The sequence below is a fragment of the Rhyacophila brunnea genome, unplaced genomic scaffold, assembly GCF_057557595.1.
Source record: "Rhyacophila brunnea isolate RB1 unplaced genomic scaffold, BYU_Rbru_1.0 scaffold_4, whole genome shotgun sequence".
NCBI lineage: Eukaryota > Metazoa > Arthropoda > Insecta > Trichoptera > Rhyacophilidae > Rhyacophila > Rhyacophila brunnea.
The window spans coordinates 38,139,495-38,160,748 of record NW_028233068.1 but is presented as its reverse complement, the minus strand read 5'-3'; the positions used below and the strand labels follow the sequence as shown (position 1 = coordinate 38,160,748).

Sequence of the window (21,254 nt, the reverse complement as noted above, 5' to 3'; positions counted from 1 at the left end):
CGCAAACAAATATATTTCAATGGCATGAAAATCAGTAAAAAATTGAGACCAAAAATCAATTGCGTAAAAAATGTATAATACCGAATTTACCACTTTGCCAAAACCCATAAAAGCACTGGAATAAATAATATACTTACCTAACAGCGTTAAAAATCGCACCACTCTTTATTTATGTTTCATAAAAAATGTGTATTCAAAATATTTCTATTTGCTTTTAGTAGGCAATGGAGAGTGAATAAAAATTCCATCCTTATTTACCCTCCAAGTGAAAGGCCCGGTATATATTTAAACCCTGAATAATCCATCAATGTGCCTATAATTCAATACGCTTTTAAAATGTCTAATAAATCATATACACGAGCACAGTTTTCTTCCTTAAAAACTTTACGCAGAATTTATTCGTACAAAAAACTAACACTGATTATGGAATTTTAATGTGTTGAGTGATGGCAAGGTTTTTCGTGATCAATTCTTTATATTAAAATGTTTTTAATGGAGAAACCTAATTTTCCACACATGCTTTCGAACTATTGAATAAAAAACCTTTCAGGATTCTTTTCTTTTGAAATAATATTGGGGGATTCAATTAATAGTTTATTAACTGTGTACAATATAGTGTTGCTTACATTTAGACGGTGATATATGGATACTTATTTTTGCGCCAAAATTTATGGGTCTTGGGTTCAAAACCCGACAAATTCAAGTGTTGTTTTTTCATCATAAACTTGAGATTCCGTTATCTTTAATATTTTAAAATTTTCAATGACGCAATCAAAATTGTTTATAAATTTGAAATTGATGTTCTGAATTAGTGCTGTAATTAATGTATACTCGTAATACGTATGTAGATCCATTCTACAGTAGCATCTCAATGAGTACCTACCACCATGTTTACAGAAAAAACGATTCGCAGCGGCTGTATTTCTGTCGTTTGCCAGTACACTTGCGTATCGCTCATGGTGCCGCTTTATAGATCGTGTAATAATTAAAATAATATATTATTATAATATTACGGTGTTCGTGTCTACAAATTAAAATAAACTTGTTATTATATTGACTCTGACTGTTGATGTAGTGTATATTATACTGAAGTCTAAAAAATATAAAATATTTAAAATTCAATTAAAATCAGTCTGTTTTTCTGGGACTTATGTGCGAATCGTGACCCGGATGATTTGGCTGTCGAGCAGCAGCTTTCTTCGTGGCTTTGCTTTACCCCTCTCGGAATTTAACAGAACGATGAGTCTATGTCAGTAGAAACACGTGGCACTCTTGATTTTATCTATCTACGTTATCGTCCTCTCCGATCTTCAGCCTGATGATCCGATAAGGTTTTCTATGTTGTCATCTTCCATGCGTACCATGTAGCCAAAACACTGGGAAACTTGATGCTATCTCAATTGTCTAGCTCACTAAAAATGGACTCGTTTGTTTAAAAATAATAATTTATATAAAATGTATTATGATAATATCTTTTTATCTTTTTTCTGATTCATAAATTCAAACTCTTCCGTGATTCCGTTCCAATAAGTTCACAAAATGTTATTATCTCATTTCGTACGCAGTGTGAAAAATCACTTTGAAACAATATGTCTGTCTTTTGTCAGCCAATTTCAATAAAACTTTGGTGTTTTATTCGTGTGTTTTGCATACACATCGAAAGACACTGTTATATGGTGATTCTTCGTGAACTTTGACAAAGTTTTGTGTTTCTTTGAACAAGTTTCCGTGTGGGAAGAAAATCGGAGCGTAAGCACTACGAGTATGCCATACATATATTATACATATTTATACATTTCTAGAATACGCCTACATAATATATCATATTATACGATAAAAAATACATATGTACATTTTCATGTATATTTATACATACAACTGACAGTATTCAAATGAATTTACCGTGGAATAGGTATCTGTAAATGCACCCACGCAGTAAAAAAAAAAAAGTAACACGTAGATATTTAGAATGTAATAAATACAGTATCGCACGATTGACGTCATTCAACCCAAAAAATTCGTGGGTATCTAATATTCCAAATAAAACATTTTCGTGGCATAGATACTTTGAATATGAGAATAGTGGATATCTTTGAGTGGAGAGTTCTGAGAATATTCTTTGGACATTTAAATATTATTATATGTTAGATTGAAGTACAATGAAGAATAAATGTACCTACACACTTTATGGAGGCTAAAACCGGGGACGATCTATCATCAGTTGGCTTTACCCATTCTTCGAAGACCTTATTGGCTAAATTCGCTTCTATCACCGACAGTCGGTCCCTTACCGGTGAGACAGTGAAAGGTTGTTTGATTAAACTTATTAAATTTGTGTGTGAGTCAGTGTATGGACCTAATAGGTTGAGCAAGTGGCTGACATCCATTTCTCGTAAAAAACAAAATCTGTTAATACAAACCTCTACTCTGTGGAGGCCCATATGATCCTATTAGGATCGGACATGGTAAAAAAAATACCTGGAATGACTCCACAATCAATTTTGAGTTTAAAATATTAATTAACACTGATAAATTCTACACGTTGATTAGATGACAGCGACTGGTGATCAAATCAAATCAAAATTATTTATTTTACATATAATGAACATAACAAATTATAAATTCAAAGCGTTCACGACATGACATAAAATAAGTGTTAATATTTTTTTAAAAATAAAAATACAGAGAAGTGTGAGTTAATAATACAATAAGTAATAAAATAAGAAATAAAATAAGAAAAGAAATAAAATAAAATAACAAAATAAAAGTAGATGGAAGCACAAAGAGTGAATTTTGATAGACCCTATCTTAAAAACTTGTAACACAACGTCCACCTAAATTCACCCTCACGTAAGTGGAATATATCAATATCCGAAGCGATTTCATTAAACATGGTTATTGCCCTCCCAATTGGCATTACCAGTGACGTCCCTAAACAAAATGCCGCCCCTAAGCAGCGCCAAAATGCCGCCCCACTTTTTATACAGTATTTTTTATCATTCTTTCATGACTCCAATATCTAATAAATGTGTTGTATGGATACAATACTAACAAAATATATATCACTAAAACATATATCACTAAAACATATATCACTAAAATATATATCACTAAAACATACAAAATTAAATTTAGATGTAAAAAGGGAATACATATACCCAAATCATCACACCCATACAATCAGTCTGAGGTTCTATGTGGTTAATATTTCTGATACATTTGGTTTGTACCATTTAGCAATACAGTAAACAAAATAATTTTAGCTATGTCTATATATACCAAATGGTTATCCTCGATTTGCCGCCCTTCGAGTAATTGCCGCCCCCAAGCGACGCTCATTATGCCTACCCCCACGGGACGTCACTGGGCATTACTGATGGCAGGTTAGTTCTGCACCTTAAGAGAACAAACAATTCACGTGCCCTCGATTTCTAAGGTAATTATCAGAGACACACAAGCCAGCACCACCTAGAAGGGCGGGTGATTAATATATATATATGTACAGTAAAAACGAAACAATAATGCGGTCGGTCGATAGTGTGCGTGCGTATGGGGAGCCGTGTTAAATGCCTGACAGCAGATGACCGCGTATTCGCAGTATACGTACACATACAATCGACGAACTGCATCATTGTTTCATTTTTACTGTACAATCTGCGTGATTTTACATCTCAAAAAATTGTATTGCTATGATTACGAAAATATTCACCAGAGGGCGCAATTATATTTATTATTAACATATTTCTATCAATCTGTTATTTTTTCCAGGTTCCTGGAGGCTTGGGACGGTCCTCTGTGACATCTGGATCTCCATGGACGTTCTTCTCTGCACAGCGTCTATACTCTCCCTCTGCGCCATCAGCGTAGACCGATACCTGGCGGTGACGCAACCGCTCAAGTACTCCCGAAGACGAAGATCCAAGAGACTAGCGCTCATCATGATCTTGGCCGTTTGGGCGGTAGCCTTGGCGATCACTTGTCCACCCATGTTAGGATGGTGTGTATATTTTATAATTTATTTTATTCAGACTAGTCTCCTCTGCCCAAGGATCATAATATTCAGACCGTGACACAAAACTGTAAACTTCAATCGTAGTGCTAGTTGTTGTTCATACTTCGAATGCAATATGGTAAACTGTTTATAGAAAATGATGATTTTTGCATATTGAAATAAATAATAATGATTTAAACACAGCATTCAATCGAAAATCTTCATTTATTACGAACAGGTTAATTCGAAGATAATTAATAACTAGCACTACCATAGTAATTTGCAATTCAGTGCCACGGACTGTATACAGTCGGTCTTGCTCCTTCCATATAAGTGATTTACAGCATGTTAGCATATTAGCTTTTTAAGCTTCTTGGAACGACGCTGTTCCCAGCCATTGTTACTAAAATTCACTCGGCTAGATAGGAAACTAAAATTATATGAGGCCATATAAAGCTATCAGTGGGGAAGGTTGGAGGTAGGCTATTAATATCCGACATAAATAGTGAACACTAAACTTTGTCAGTCAAATGTATTTGTTTTCATTGAACAAAGACTACAATGTGTAAGACTACCTAATCCAAGCCATATTAGATAATAGTAAAAAAAATATTCGTTTATCTATAAAATATTTAAAAATAATTAAGGGATTAATAAATTTTAAAAAACTAACCAACACCATCCGTAATATGCATTCTTAATTAAATGAAAAAAAAAAGTATTACTGAAAAAGTGTGCACTATTTTTGTCCGATCACCCATATCATACTTAAACTATTATGGTTTGGTTTAGGCAGGGTTTAATGAATTTATAATACTTACCAGCGCCATCTACAAATTATATTCTTAGTTCAATGAAAACAAATAATTATGATTGACAAAAAGCTTAGTGTGCACTATTTATGTTGAATCTTAACAACCTACCTCCACTTTTCGCCACTGAAAGCTATGTAGATATTTGTTAAATCGATGTTCATAAAAAATGTCGTTTTTACAAAGAACTACTGCAAACAAAATATTTAAAATCGTATTTTGTTTATAGTGAGCTTATCAACCTAAATTCATCATTTTTACAACGTTTTTATTAGGTCGTATTCTTATTTGTCCGGTGGTTGTTTATCCGGTACAAATCTTTCAATCGATTTTTAACTAACTTTCGGACTAGCTAGACATTTCAAACTGTTATAATATATCATAACACGATGCCAATGCATTTTTTAATACTTTTAGCCATCTTTAAGTAGAATTGAATTCATTTTCAGTTAATTCTGTTTTGTATGAAAAGTTATTTCGGAAGAATTCCGTAATCCAATCCACTATTTTATAGATTTGTGATAAAATAAATAACCTATTAATACAACAAAGAAAATAAGGCAGGCTCCAAATGATGCATTGATTCATATTATGAATATTCAAAGTTTATGTGATCAAGTCAAGTTTATGTGATTCAACAGAAAATTTAAAAACGTTGTATATAAAAAGCTCTTTTTGTCTTGTAATTATTATTGGTTAATAGTGACTCATTGTATTACTTCCGTCTATAGCAGTGGCGAAGGGTGGAGGTAGGCTGTTAAGATCCGCCATAAATATTGCTCACTAAACTTTGTCAGTCATACATACTTGTTTTCATTGAAATAAGACTACATTTTACAGATGGTGTTGGTTAGTTTTTAATATTCAATTAAACCCTGCAAATACCAAGCCATAATAGATAATAGTCAAAAAATACTCGTATATCTATAAAATATCTAAAATTATGTAATTAAATCATACATAAATTTGGATATTTTATAGATAGAATAATAATTTTTATCTATTATAGTTTGGTTTAGGCATAGCTTGATGAATTAAAAAAATGAACCAACAATATGTGTAATACGTATTCTTAATCTAACGAAAACAAATAAGTAAGAATGAAAAAATGTGCACAATTTTGTCATATCGCCTAAAATATACCAATACTATTATGGCTTGGTTTTCGCAGGGTTTAATTGATTTTTAAAACCCAACCAATACCATCTGTAAATTGTAGTCTTATTTCAATAAAAACATAAACATTTGACTGAAAAAGGTTAATGTGCACTATTTATGACGGATCTTAACAGCCTACCTCCACCCTTCGCCACTGGTCTATAGTATGAGAATATATTATTATTAATCCAATATGGTAACGGAAACGACGACAAATCGGAAAAATCGTGGTACTCGTATTTGGTCAAATTTGGAGAAAGTAGAACTTTCTCCAAATGGACTGACGAAATCAAGAGTGCTATTGATTTTCCACTATCGCAGACTGCGTGCCACTATATGCCGTGAGGGGTGGAGAAGGCACCTGCTCGACGACGATATCATCCAGGTCTTCATTATAATTAATCATCACGCCCCGACGAAGAAAAGATAATATATCAATCAAAACAAGTAATTTATAAGTATAGAAATATAACCATAGCCCCCACATCCTGAAGCGGGCCCCAAGGCTAGAATCTTTTTCGCCCCCCCCCCCTACCTATCGCAAAGGTTAAAGGCAATGTGACGCTCTATAATAGCGCTTTCTAAATGTCGTTCACGGTAAAATTAAGGGTGTTTAGTGTATTTTTAATACTTACTTACATCCACATGAATTATGGAGTTATCAAGTAATGACACAATTAAAAATTACATCACACAATCACATATTCCAAAATATAACCATTATGAAAGGAAAATAGTGCCGCAGGCGACTTTTTTTACTATTAGAGCAAATTTGTGGTGTGTGTGTGATTATCTCGCTTATTTGGTCGACTCCCCACGCCGGGCCCCCACGCTAGAGCCCTGTCAGCCCCCCCTCCCTTGTGGGGGCCATGAATATAACATCCCTACTCATTACCTTGTATTCAGTATGATGGAATAAGTATAGCTATGTACAGAAAGAAGGTGACAAATAATTGTAATTGAATTATTATTTTATCCACTTTCATATTAAAATACGACGCGGAAAACATTTAGTTGCGAATTTTTTAATAATGTCTGATAAGAAAAAAAATTATTACCTGTCTGTTTATTGATTTATTTATCACAATGGTTGTCAGACCCAAACAATGTCTGTGATATGGAGATTTAGGGGATCTATCCTTAGCCTTTATAGTGAGTCCTCAATATGGTGACCATACGTCGTTTTTTTTTTATCTAGGATAGTCGTATATTAAATAACCGTCATCGTCTATTTTTTTTTTACCAAAAACTCACTTTTGTTCTATATTATTTGTCATGTATAGTTTTGGTCTCCATGCTGATTTCTTTCAGATTTCTTGAGACACATACGCTTTGGTCACATAATAATGTTAGAGTGTTAAATGTTAAATAATACGAGTACATTGTGATAAGTGCATAAACAGTAAATAGTTATTACAATTTAAAATGGTTTGTGCCTTTTTAGATCCATTTAAGTTAAATGTGTTTTCAACAATGAATAGCAGGAATAAATTATTTTCATTCTAAAGCTTATTCCAGACCAAGGTACATACATACATATATTAGTTAAAAAAATAAATTTGTATAAAAACTGTTTAAAACTTTTGTTTAAGATTTTTTTAAATATGTTGGTGCAAATGAATGTTTATTTTTGTATTCCACTGCGGATTTCAAACATGTGTAAAAAGTGCGACTGTTAATAAAATGAGTTCTTATTCATCACAAAAGAATAACATTGTTTTACTGCACGTGTTTCACTCACATTATGAGCTTTATCAAGTTATACATTAATTTTATAATTTATCATGCATTACCACGAAGTAAACGTTGAATCTCTTGAAAAGAAGTGTGGCGATGAGAACTTTTTTTAAATTTCATCGGAAGTAGCGGCCTGTAGTCTCGTACAATATTGTTTTGATAAAAGCGTACAAACTTGTACGATGTCGACTGTCCAAGTTACATTTAGTGTTTAGCAATGTTTTTATGTACGGTCATTCGAATGTTTCAATCAAATGATTCTGCACGGACATTTAAATAGATAGTGTCAGGGCGGCAATTATATACACGTCATTTCAACATCATCAGCTTGAATCTATCCACTGCTGGATGAAGGCCTCTTCAAGCTGCTTCCACTTCTCAACTTTATCATTTCATCGATCCAGCGGCATCTAGGTCTACCTTGCGGACGTTGTGTACCTCTTTATTTCACAAGACTCAGAAGACCTCCAAACCAGAATGCAGGAACTCGCTGAAGTAAGCAACAGAGTAGGTTTGAAAATAAATGTAACAAAGACGAAAGTCATGTTCAACTGCTTTGCGGACCAAAAAGAAATCCTCATCAATGGCACTCAGCTCGAACAGGTGAAAAACTACATCTATCTGGGACAACAAGTGTCTATAGATGGATGTATAATTGATGAAATTGTTCGTAGAGTAAAGCTAGACTGGAGAATGCTTTTGGCCGCCTGAATAATGTCTTCAAAAGTGACCTTCCACTGTGCCTAAAGCGCAAAGTGTTCAACCAGTGTGTGCTTCCAGTAATCACATATACGTGTGAAACATGGACCCTAAGTAAAAGAGAGATCCAAAAACTTAGAGTAGCACAACGCGGTATGGAGAGGTGCATGCTGGGCATAACGCGAAAGGACAAAAAGAGGAATGAGTGGATAAGGAAGCAGACAAGAGTTTCCGATGTGATAGAGCTCATTAAAAGCCTCAAATGGAACACATTTCTAGAAGAAGAGACAATCGTTGGACGAATTTAGTCATCCAGTGGTATCCAAGAAGTACAAAACGTCTTTTACAAACATCAAAACACAAAAAGGCAGATCTTATGGCTTCAGCCTTCTGCTTATCATTATTAAGGCGATATTTCAGTGAAAGGCAAATAATTTTTAACTATAGGCGCGACGAAATTTTGGACTCGCTGGCAGTCTGACAGCGAACGTCGACGTGTGAATACGTCAATTTGTTTCGTGATGGCGATGGGGGTATTAATTCTTAAATCGTGTAAAGATGACTAAAAACGTTAACCATTTATTTTAAAAAGAAAACATGTCAATGAATATATTATTATTGTTACTAATAGAACAATAAACAGAACATTAAATGGACGCATGTTGGATTTATATGACAAATTATATTTCGGTCGGCATGCGTCATTTGCACCAGCGACCCGCAATCCACGCATCGCCTAGCCACGATCTTTTTAGATCATGCCTCAACTACTGAGGTATAACCTTAAGCAGGCATGTCCGTTTTATTTTTATAATACATAAATATTCAGTTGATTTGAACTTTCCAGAATTTATTCCTCTCTCTCCCGCTCTTTTTTCGGAGTCCACTATTATTTATTTGAAAATATGGTCACCGTCGTCCTAAAGCCGAATATTCTCATCCTCACAAAAGGAATGACGCATGGTGACAACGGCTTCCCTTGAACGTGACACATACGTAATACAGTTTTTTGATCAAATTTGCATTCTTTTATTAATCTAACATACCTAAAGTCATCCTTTAGTGGGCTTCCACTAAAAGAATGCATACTACGTATTTTATGAAAATGATAAAACTGAACGAAATTAACCATTAAGCCGCGTTCACACGGTCCAAATATGATCCAAGTACACTTAGACCGAGTGCCATCCAAGCGACAACTTCATACTAATTATTCCTATCCAAGCTACTCGGACCGCGTCCTACTAATCCAAGTTAGCTTGGAATTAGTATGCAGATGTCTCATACGAGTGCGCTTGGATGGCACTCGGTCCAAGTGTACTTGGATCGTACTTAGACCGTATCAACGCTGCTTTAGCCTGGTTTGTTATTCATATTTACGTTCGCATAATTAATTTTGTTGTGTATGTTACTTTTTAAACACAGCGAATGCATTTTATGGGAATATGGTTGTGTATTAACAAAATAATTATAACAACCCTTCAAATATATATAACCATCTCGTACGGCCCCATACCTACTAGCGAGTGAGCCTGACAACTATCCGCGCACTATGATCAGTGACGTTCCTAGATAAAATGCCGCCTCTAGGCAGCGCCAAACCGCCGCTCAATTTTTTAGACAGTATTTTTATCATCCTTTCATGAGTCCAATATCTAAGAAATGTGTTGTATAGATTCATTACTAACAAAATATCAGACTGCAATTATTCGCAAATCTGCACGTGTCGTCTCTGGTCACCAAAGACGTCGAAGGGCAACGGAAGTAAAAAGTAGATATCGCGAACCCGATAAAACCAATGAGCTGATTTTTTAATGGAAAGATATTTTCGTTATTATGTACCTACTAAGTTTTGGTAGCTATTTCTATATATAGCTATATTCCAAATGATTCTCCTCGATTTGCCACCCTTCGAGTAACTGCCGCCCCCAAGCGACGCTCAATCTGCCTACCCCCACGGGACGTCACTGACTATGATTATTATAGTATATGCAATATCATTTAGATTATATTATTATCTTTTTCATATAATTCTTAAGCTAAATCGAAAGATCTGTTTATGTATTCCTCAATATTATTATAAAGATTTAAAAGGAGAAAAAAATATATTCATACCTCAGAGTAATAATATAAAGAGAGTGGGTATTTATAAAGCCGTGTTTCTTACATATTATAACACACAGCAGAACCTCAATTTTATTATTATTAACATAATTATGAGACGTTCTACCACCATGTTGCTTCTCAGTATAGTTACTAAATTTAAGCACAACATAGTTAATCATATTTTCTACTAAATTAACTAAATATAATTAATTACCACTATCCTTATATTATTTAACACAAAAACAATAAAGCTCGCAATTTTTAAATGACTGTAATCATCAAAAGAAATATTTACCGGCGACGTGTACAAAAAATATTTAATCTATTATGATTCATACCGCTTATATTTAAAACTTTTGTTCCAAAAAATATTTATTGATTTTGACATACCGTTTCCATAACACACTTTTGATAGTAACGTCGATGTTTGAAATAATACTTAAGTATTTTTGTAGTCATTTTTGTAGATACCTATGCGTTTGTTTTATGAAGAAAGGATTACGTCTACCGCAGTCTCAATCAAAGCATTAATAATTATTCCAGGTACGAGATAGAACGCGAGGAGTGTCGCTACAATCAGAATCCAGGTTATGTGGTCTTCTCGGCAATGGGGTCCTTCTTCATTCCAATGGTGGTGATGATGTATGTCTACATCAGGATATCCTGCGTGGTTGCCAGGCGGCACCAGCAACTGTCATCTGCATCAGCGATCAAAGGACCTAAGGTTGGTATTTCTTTAGGTACATATTTTTATCTTTATTTATCTCTATGATATATTATGTCCACCACGCTGTCTTAGAGCAGCACTTCAAAACATATTATTTAAAAATGCATTCCCTAAAACAATTATTTAAAAAAAATTAAATACTCGTACCTACCAACAATAAAAGTCTATGATAGAAATGATGTTTACTGTCTTGGTGTAAAGATGTTATATTTGTGATTGTAATTGAGGTACTAGATCTGACACATAAGGTGTAACTTAGAACTTCGTAGGTATATGAAAGTATGGCAAGGGTGGTTGTTCCTGTACAATTTAATTCATCAATACGTCCTCCCAACAATATATATTCGACTTGGATAGATCTCAAACAATTAATAATTCATTACAGTTTGACTTATCAATGGTTGTGTAAGTACACAGTCATGTTCTAACGAATAATGCATTATGTTTACAATAATCTGACATAAGCCTAAGGCTAGAATATCTAGACTTATTCGAAAAAAGGTTTATACTGTCAGTGATTATATAATATAACCTCTTGGAAGGTTTAAAAAGTATTTAAGTACATTATTTAGTACATAATATATACTATTAAAAATTTATGTATACGTACTGATTATTACACTTTACATTAAAACGATCAGTACCTATTTCGCCCAATCGGAGATTCTCACCTGCTGCCCATGCCTATAACGTCTATATTGTGTTTATTTTAATAAATACAACGCACCATGAGTACTTTAGTGTATTAACTCCAAAGTATAGTTTTGAGTTACAAATAATCATTTATATCGGTAATATTGCGGTAAGTTTAAGAACTTCGTATGAGCTTAATTCTTGAGTAAGTATATCAAATCAAAATAATATACTAATGCGCCAAAATATACATCACATTGATGCATTACCATAGCACCAAAAATATACATCACATTAATGCATTACCATGGTAAATCTTATAATATAATATTGTAAAGCAGTCAACTTTTTAAAATATTTTCAAAATACTTCAGTGAAGTAACTCAATTAGGTACAATGCATTTCACATTTTTTTGAGTTACTACGTTGAAGCAAAAAAATCTGAATAAAACTGCATTATTAACTACAAAATGATAATTTTTGACTTAATACACTACTCATGGTGCGAAAATATCTTCCCATCAAATCTATTGAAGTGATTATTAATCAGGAAAATATATGTGAATTCATATTTGTAATTTGTATACTTTAAGAAGGCAGCCACGTCGGCAGATTAGCGTAGAGTGGCTATCTTTGTGTACACTCGTAGATGGTCACAAAAATGCATGTTGCTTTTTACATGCACGTGTATTTGATTCAGTGCAAGGGGTTGGAAAATAAGCTAACCTACGCTCCGTTTAGATTTATATATTTTGCTTAGGATTGAACATGGTAATTTACCTTTTTTTTAAAGAAAACTGTTAGCATTTAAATAAATTATTTTTGAAAATTTAAAATATACAGAAAATAAAATATTCACGCCCTTAACAGGATGAGCATTACCATTTTCATTTCCACTACACTGACATTAAATGATTCAAAAACTTCTCTCTTTGGGTAAAACGGTTTTCTTTCTTCACATGCATATACATATTATTATTATAACTACTCGCTGGAGAGAAGAAAATATACATTACGTATACACAATATAATATTATATTTTTAGGAAGCCTTATGTTGAGAATTTTATCATCAAGAAATACAGGGGATTTTCTAACAATTTGGAAAATTCGAGATCATTAATTTTAACTCTTATATTATTCGACATACAATTAGGTACCTATTCATTGGTTCGTTGCTTCCATGAGACCTGCATCACCATAGACCTTTTTATATTATATTATATATATTAACTAAATAAATGCTAATTGATAATAAATTTTAGTATTTGAATAATGATAGTTTATAAGGCTATACACGCAAACGACCAGGGATTAAAATCCCGTAGTAGACAAAGCAGTAATACAGTAAATGCAACAATTTTCTTTCGGAAAATCTTAAAATGATGTTCAGCCTACAAGTCCGAGTATTATGATGAAATGTTATAAATATATTCACTAAATTGTTATAATTACATAGAAAGAAAAAACTCCTGGCTTCAAGCTACGAGTCAGGTTGTATTTTTCGGCCTCTGTGAATGAATTCTCCTCTAACTCCTTTTTCCATTTTCGGTAATTGTGTTGCTTTTGTGCGGCAATTAGCTTAAAATAAAATTTGTTGCGAAACATGTTAAAATTCTTTGAAACGCCTAACTATTATCCCAATCTGGGTCACAGCTCAACAAACCCTGATTTAGATGGTGAAAGTGTGAAAAACTTAGGTGATTTTGACAAGGCCACCATTTCGTCAGTAAAGTTGTAAAATGTTTAAATGATATTAATGCAAAACTCCTTACCTTTCTAATTCTAATTAATGAAATAAATAGACGTTCGTTACGATTTAATACAGAAAGTAGAAGAGGAAGTTTAATAAGTTTCTATCTACCTACATAGTAGTTTTAATTGATTTTGCTGTTAACATAATGTTTTTATTGCGGATTAACAATTATCATGCCTGAGGCTTTATATAAAAATAAAAGAAGTCTCTTCTCGTTGGAACTTAAACATATGCACAATTAAATCATTATTTACGTATACATACTTTAAAAGTACCTATAATACACGAACGTCTACTTAATTTCGAATTTCATTCGATTGCGTAGAGCCCAGTTGTTCAGGCGCCGAATCACGTTTCACGCCAAAAAAATAACTAGAATAAGCGACGCTTGAAATCTAAATAATTACAAGATAAAAAGAACTTTTAATATACAACGTTTTTAAATTTTCTGATGAATCATATTATAAACTTGACTAGCTTAAACGACCGAAAAAAATTGTATTTGATAGAAATAATACTGAAATGTCATTTTGACACTCATATTGATTTCCATAGTAACGCACGTATATATTAATAATTTAGTTGTTAGGACCCTAGCAACCAATAATAGTGGATTGGATTACGGATTTCTTCCGAATTAACTTTTCATACAAAACAGAATTAACTGAAAATGAATTTAATTCTACTTAAAAATGGCTAAAATTATTTGCATTGGCACCGTGTTCTGATATATTCTAAAAGTTTTGAATGTCTAGCTAGTCGGGAAGTTAGTTAAAAATTGATTACAAAATTTGTACCGGACAAATAAGAATACGACCTAATAAAAACGTTGTAAAATATGAAAAAGTCGCCGATTTTTGTCGTACATAATATAAGATTATAAGCACCTGTCATGGATTTTAATTTTATTTTTTACATTTAAGTCGTCAGATTCATTAAATTACATTTCATTAGTCGATAAAAATATGCTATTTTTACATGAGTGATATGAAACTTATCCCGAAATCCCGAACTTGAGTATTTTCAATCCCGGCATCAAGAGATCGAGAGCGAAACCCTAGTCGTGGACTTAAATTTAATGTATTGAGGGTGCGCTTAGCTTAGTAAGCTTAGAAAAGATTACGTCGGTTTGTTATTATTAGTGAGGCTCCGTTGGTTTATCTCAGCTGTGTATCTTTAAGTCGAATTTCATCAGAAAGTTTAAGTAGGGTGATTTAGAAGTGAATTGCAAAATTTAGGGGATGACCTACGGGAATGGGAATATAATATGCAGACCTAATATTCAAGCCACGCTATAACAAAACAATACCCAGTGCCAACAATATTGAACTACTGGACTGGGGGAGTTACATGAACTTTTTTTATATTAAAATATTTAACACCGACGTACGAACGTTTTTTAGTAGGTGGAATAGTTAATACCTACAACACAAACATCCCTCCAAAACAATCTGACCCGCACGACACTCAGTCTTAATCGAGGGTATCATGGGGCATTACGTTGGGATGTAACGCATCCAAAAAGCAGTATGTAGAGCGTGTGGTCGAGATTTCTCGAGTAATGAGAAAAATTGATTCTCCTTTCTCAAGATTTTTTTTCATCTCATCAATGAGAGAAAATCTCGAGAATTTTAGAAATTCTTGCCAAGAATATATTTTTAAAAAAAATGGTAGGTGTTCGAGTGTTGTAGCCAATAAAACGTAAAAGAAAAGACTCTCACTGGACGGAATTTGATAAATTCGCAAATCACGTTTTTTTCTGAAGATCTAAAAGAAAACATATGACTATGGAATTAACATAATTTGTAAGTGAATTTAAAAAAATAGGGAAAAAAATTAACAATTTTTTTTCAATATCATCATATTCTCGAGAATAAATTCTCGAATCTCGAGAATCGAGAAAAGTCGGAAAATAATGTCAACATTAGTTGAATGTCATCAATTCATCGATTAGCAGGTTTTTAGGAAATACAATATTCTCTATCGGTATCGATAGGTAACTTATAAAACATTTTGAATTGTATTTTTATTATATTCAGTAAAAAATAATATGATATATTTTGAATAATAAGTAGGTATTTCATTATAAGCATATTACTTACATGACAATGTGGTATAACATCAAACGGAAGCCCACGTAACGCTATTATCAAAAGAACAAAACGTGATAGGGCATAATACTGCTATTTATACCTCGCTTCTTTACTTCGAGTGTTCGCCGAAATAATAAAACGTTTAAATTTTCACATTTCTTCGTCAATTCGGGACACAAAAGACATCAAACTTGAGCATTAAAAACCTCCGACCGCCAAAATATTCCGCCGTTTACAAAGGGTCATAAAATCTTACATTTTCTCGGCGAAGGGGTTTAATCACAATGAGAAATTCAAATGCCGCAGACTTATTAATATTAAAACAATATTATTCTTTGCACAAAGCACACGGTCGTCATTTTCTTTTGTTTAAATGGTAATAAACATTATTATTCGAAAAACGTTTTAGTACCTACCCAAAAATATCTACCTACCTACCTGTTACTTCTTACTCATATTTTATACTTTTTATCCGGTGATTTTCATTTTTACCACGTTTTTATTAGCTCCTATTCTTGTTTGTCCAGTACAAATGTTTTCTTGTTTGTCCAAGATTTGTATTGGACGATTGAAGATTTTTAAGTAACTTCCCGACTAGTTAGATATTTGAAACTTTTAGAATATATCAGAACACGACGACAATGCATTCTTTTAATACTTTTAGCCATTTTTAAGCAGAATTGAATTCATTTTCAGTTAATTCTGTTTTGTATGGAAAGTTATTTCGGAAAAAATCGTAAAAAGTAAAACACTATTTTTGATTGCTAAGGGGGTCCTAGCAACAAAATTATTAATATATACGTGCCGGTGCGTTACTATGGAAATCAATATGAAATGTCAAAATAACATTTCAGTATTCTATATTTATTCAGTATTTCTATCAAGCACAAAAAAAAGTATTTATTAATACAAAGAATTTTCAAGTTTATATTATGTTTCAGCAGAAAATTCAAAAACGTGTTATATAAAAAGTTCTTTTTATCTTGTAATTATTTTAACTACGTTTAAAATTTTTATTTTCATCTTTCATTTGAGATGTTCTATTTTGATACATCGATGACGTCTTCTAAAATTATTTCTGTACTAGCAAGCACCCACCTCACAATTATCTTTCAATTTATACTTTGTTATATTTTATTACAAAGAGTAGACGGTAATACAATCAGAGAGAAAGACGATAACGTTATTTAAGATTTCGTTATTAAATGTCAAGTGACGCTTGATTTAGTTACACTCTCCTACATGTTATAATATCGTAGCAAAAATATAAAATAGGATCCTAATAAATAACTCAACTGGGAGTCTATGCGACAGATTTTGTTTTTACAAGAAATGGGTGTTAGGCACTTATTTGCTCAGCCTTTTAGGTCCATATTCTTAATCATACATAAATTGAAAAACAATATGTGTACTCGTCAGACCTTGGATCCACGACTTTATAGACTAGGGATGGTAAATAGGATTTGATCGGCGTGCCAAAATAAGCCGATTTTTTTAAAATTCGTGGCGCGTGCCATTCCTTTTTAGGTGTATACATGATATAATCTAAATCATATTTTTATTGAATAAAAATTTTTTTAGGTATATTGATACCTAACTATACTTTTTATTGAATAATATATAAAAAAATTATACACAAAAAATGAAAGAAAATAAGTAAATATAAAAACATTTAATAAAACACCAATTTTGGTTTCATGTTATTTGCGAGACTTTTTTTTATATCGGCTGATATGTCGTTGATTGCAAATTAATAATATATGCTGCTGAATCTTCATTTGTCAACCTATTTCTAGTCTTTGAATGTACATGATTTGAGTCGTATATTATCAGTAGATCTGTGCGTTATTAATCATTCCGAGAAAATGACGAAAAACGTTTTGTTGGGTTTTTTAGTGTTATAATAGCATGAAATATGTTTCTACATTTAGAAATTAGAAATTAAATTCAAATTCAACAGTTCTACTTTTGTTTCCAAAGTATTGAACAGTTCTAATTCTGAAACCAAGCCCCTTTTTTCATCACGATTTTATACCATACAGATATGATTTTTATTCGAATATTATATTGCTAGTCGTACATTATGGTCAGAAGAATAATTTGCCATTCTTAGTTAAATTTCGATATATTTGCAACAGTTCTACTTTTGATACTATACGACTCATTTAATAATTATAGAACAAATACTTTCACATGAGTAGGTGGTAGAAAAAATGGTCAACAACGAGATTGCTAGTTTTTTTTAAGAAATATGAAAGTATCAGGCATGCTTTTCCATGTGTTGCCACAATATACCTACATATAATATACATCAACATGATTTCGCTTTGATTTCCACTATAAACGTTTTGAATATTAAAAAATAAAGAAAATAAATTTTTTGACGTGCCGTTGAAATCTTTTAGCGTACCATGTTGGGCACGCGTGCCACGTATTTTCCATCGGTGTTATAGACCATAGATTGGTAACAAAGCATATTAACTTTATGAAAAATATAGAAAAACTCTCTTGTGTACCTTTAGAACTAAGAAATGGACTTCTTTTCACGTCAAAGAAAAATTACATAACAAATATTATGAGCATTTGTGTACTAATCAATTCAAGAAAATCCGTTTCATTTAGGTAGGTAGGTATGATCAAATGTTTCTTCATTTTTTCAGGTTTATTTACCTGCCCGAATAATTTATTATATTTCATGACGAGTATAATAATTATTATTGTCTCGTAGTCTAAATTTAGCCCTGGGAGTGTAAGAACATTAACTTTGATAACATTTTTGAATTGTATGCTACCAGGAATCACGTAGGTGCTTACCTACTTTAAAAAAATATTCGCAAGTTTGATATTGCAAGAGACCCATTGATTTTCTGAAAAGATAATAATAATTAAGTGGGTATATTTTTAATATAATATAATATTAGGAACATTAATTATAGGATTGTCGACAGCCTGCTGTTATGGTAGTAACAATTTTTCACGAATTCTCTCTGTTGTTCATTTATTATCTTTCATTGGCCGATTTTATTATCATGTCTTCTAATAGCTATTAATATTTTCTCTATGGGGAACCTTTGCGAATCATTGTCGAGTCATGCTACTATCGTTACGAGATAATATGCCGTTGTCAGTGTTAGTAGTTAATATTCATTATTTTTGCTCTCATCTGTGTATTGATATTTTCTTTTTTATTATTTCAGCGATTTTCCCGCTGGACCTGTCTACGAGCCGAGTCGGAAATGTCGGAATCCCTCAACCAGGCAACCCACACCCAGCCACAAAATCACAGCGCGCAACAGCCAACACCTGCAAGCAATCAGGATGCCACCCAAACCCAGACAAATCACAACACTCAAGCCAAAACAAAAGAACCCGCGCAACAGTCGTACGAACTCCTGCCGACGCGACAGTGCTACTACAGTTGTGAAAACATGAAGAAAAAACATCACTCGCACCACTGCAGGCAGGCCAACACAATAAACCGAAGCGTCACGAACTTTCAAATACAAACAGAAGGCGAGGAAGTTTTAAAACGAAGTGCGACCGTCACCTACAAAACCAGTAAAGTGTCGAGAATATCAATGAGATCGAAACCGAACTCCGTCAACGAACACAGCCTCGAACATCAAAACAACAGAGTGTCTTCCCTCAGAAGAGAAACAAAAACAGCCCAAACTTTAAGTATCGTTGTCGGAGGCTTTGTACTATGCTGGCTGCCGTTTTTTATATACTATATTTTGACTCCGTTCCTGCCAAAACATTACGTGAATCCCGTTCTAATGTCTTTTTTGACGTGGCTGGGTTGGTTTAATTCTGCGATTAATCCATTTATATACGCGTTCTATTCACCTGACTTCAGGGTCGCTTTTTGGAGATTGACTGTCAAACGGTGTTCGAAAGATAGTCGGAGAGCCGATTTTGCTTTACAGCACAAGTGATTTTCGTATTTAATTATATATAATATAATATATGTTACTCGAGTGTGATGATTGTCAAGCAATATTCTTATAGTAGATTGAAACTCTACTGGGAAAGTTAGTCGTATGGTCTCTAGTCATTCTACAACTCGGATTAGAAAAAAATATGAGATTGAATTTAGAACGTTCATAAATTCGCGCCTTATCGCGTGAGTCAAGTAAGTGTTTTATTCCAAACTAAACATCAAAATAATATATTATTTTTATTTATTATTTTTAATATATCGTCTTCATAACATGTAGGCAGTTTTAACGTATTATTAAAACTGACTCTATTCTCTCTATTCCAAAGAAAATGAAATAGCCAAAACGTTACCTTCCAGAAAAAATACAAGATGAGAGCATTAATAAAAAAACCTCTATACAAGTTAATATCGATCGTCCAGCTTTGAGAATTTAAATAATGTAATTAAAGTTAATAAAATACAGGCTAAATCACAAAAAATGATAATGAACAAGATTGATTGCATTCAAATACTAAATATATATATTTTTTATTACACTAACTTACTATTTGTTTATAAGCAGTGTATACCATATTAATTAAGGTGAGCATACCTTTTTGCATTATAATGCGATTGACAAGACAAATTTTTTTTTTTTGTCTATTTTTGACCGGTCTTATGTCCGATCCTATTAGGATCATATGGCCCTCCCCAGAGTAAAGGTTTTGTTTTTACGAGAAATTACTTGCTTAACTTATTAGGTCCATCCTCTGACTTGCTCTGACTCCAAACACAAATTATTGAAAAACAATATTATATTGTGTAATATGTCTATATTACTTACCGACTCAACCAATTTTCACATTCAACGGCATAAATTTACTACTGATCAACAGGCAATCAACAATCAATATTTTGACAGCAGTCATCGTCTGATGATACTGAAATATTATGTTAATTGGGTGTAAATGTAGGTATATTAATTAATAACAGTGGAGAATACTGGATTCAAAATATTATGTTACCTGTCTTTTACGTTGCCATCTAGTGACAGGATTACAAAACATGGAACTAAATACAATTCACTGAAAATTATTTACCATTAAAAGTATTTTATTTAAAGAGGAGTGTGATACTACTACGGATATCTATAGCCTTGCCATTAATTATATTTTGGCTATGGACGTCTTAGTGGCGATCTGCAGAATTATGGGTCCCTCTACACTTTTAGGTATAAATTTATGTCCCAGAATTCGTAACTGCATACAACGCTATAAAATTGCAGCCAAGGCATGATGGTTCTGCAGTAGTGATAGAATACAAAGGATAATTTAAATATATTTTTTTAATACTCAATAATAATATGTATCTCAAAATCGAAAAGACCTTCAGTATGGTTAATTTTTTTTTTTCAATTTTAACACATTTTTTTTTAAAGATTTTTTAATTAAATCAAAATAACCGATCAATTAAATAAAAACTATGAATTATTCAATAATCTCATTGTGATCTTCAAGAACTTACCAAACTAAATATTCATAATAATAATAATATGAACATGCATAATGTAACAGTATACCAATATCTTTGAAATTAAAAAATATTTATTTTCATAATATTATGT

The 21,254-nt window shown here is 32.5% G+C and overlaps 1 protein-coding gene across 1 annotated transcript in view; it reads left to right on the top strand.

Moving 5' to 3' along the window:
* Window positions 1-19,646, top strand: part of LOC147067336 (putative G protein-coupled receptor No18) — a 73,527-nt gene extending 53,881 nt beyond the window's left edge. Inside the window, exons 2-4 of the mRNA XM_085953577.1 lie at window positions 3,769-3,997; window positions 11,047-11,227; window positions 19,146-19,646. Of these exons, the coding sequence (XP_085809703.1) occupies window positions 3,769-3,997; window positions 11,047-11,227; window positions 19,146-19,646 (911 nt within the window). The remainder of the gene's footprint in view (window positions 1-3,768; window positions 3,998-11,046; window positions 11,228-19,145) is intronic.
* The last annotated feature ends 1,608 nt before the right edge of the window (window positions 19,647-21,254 follow it).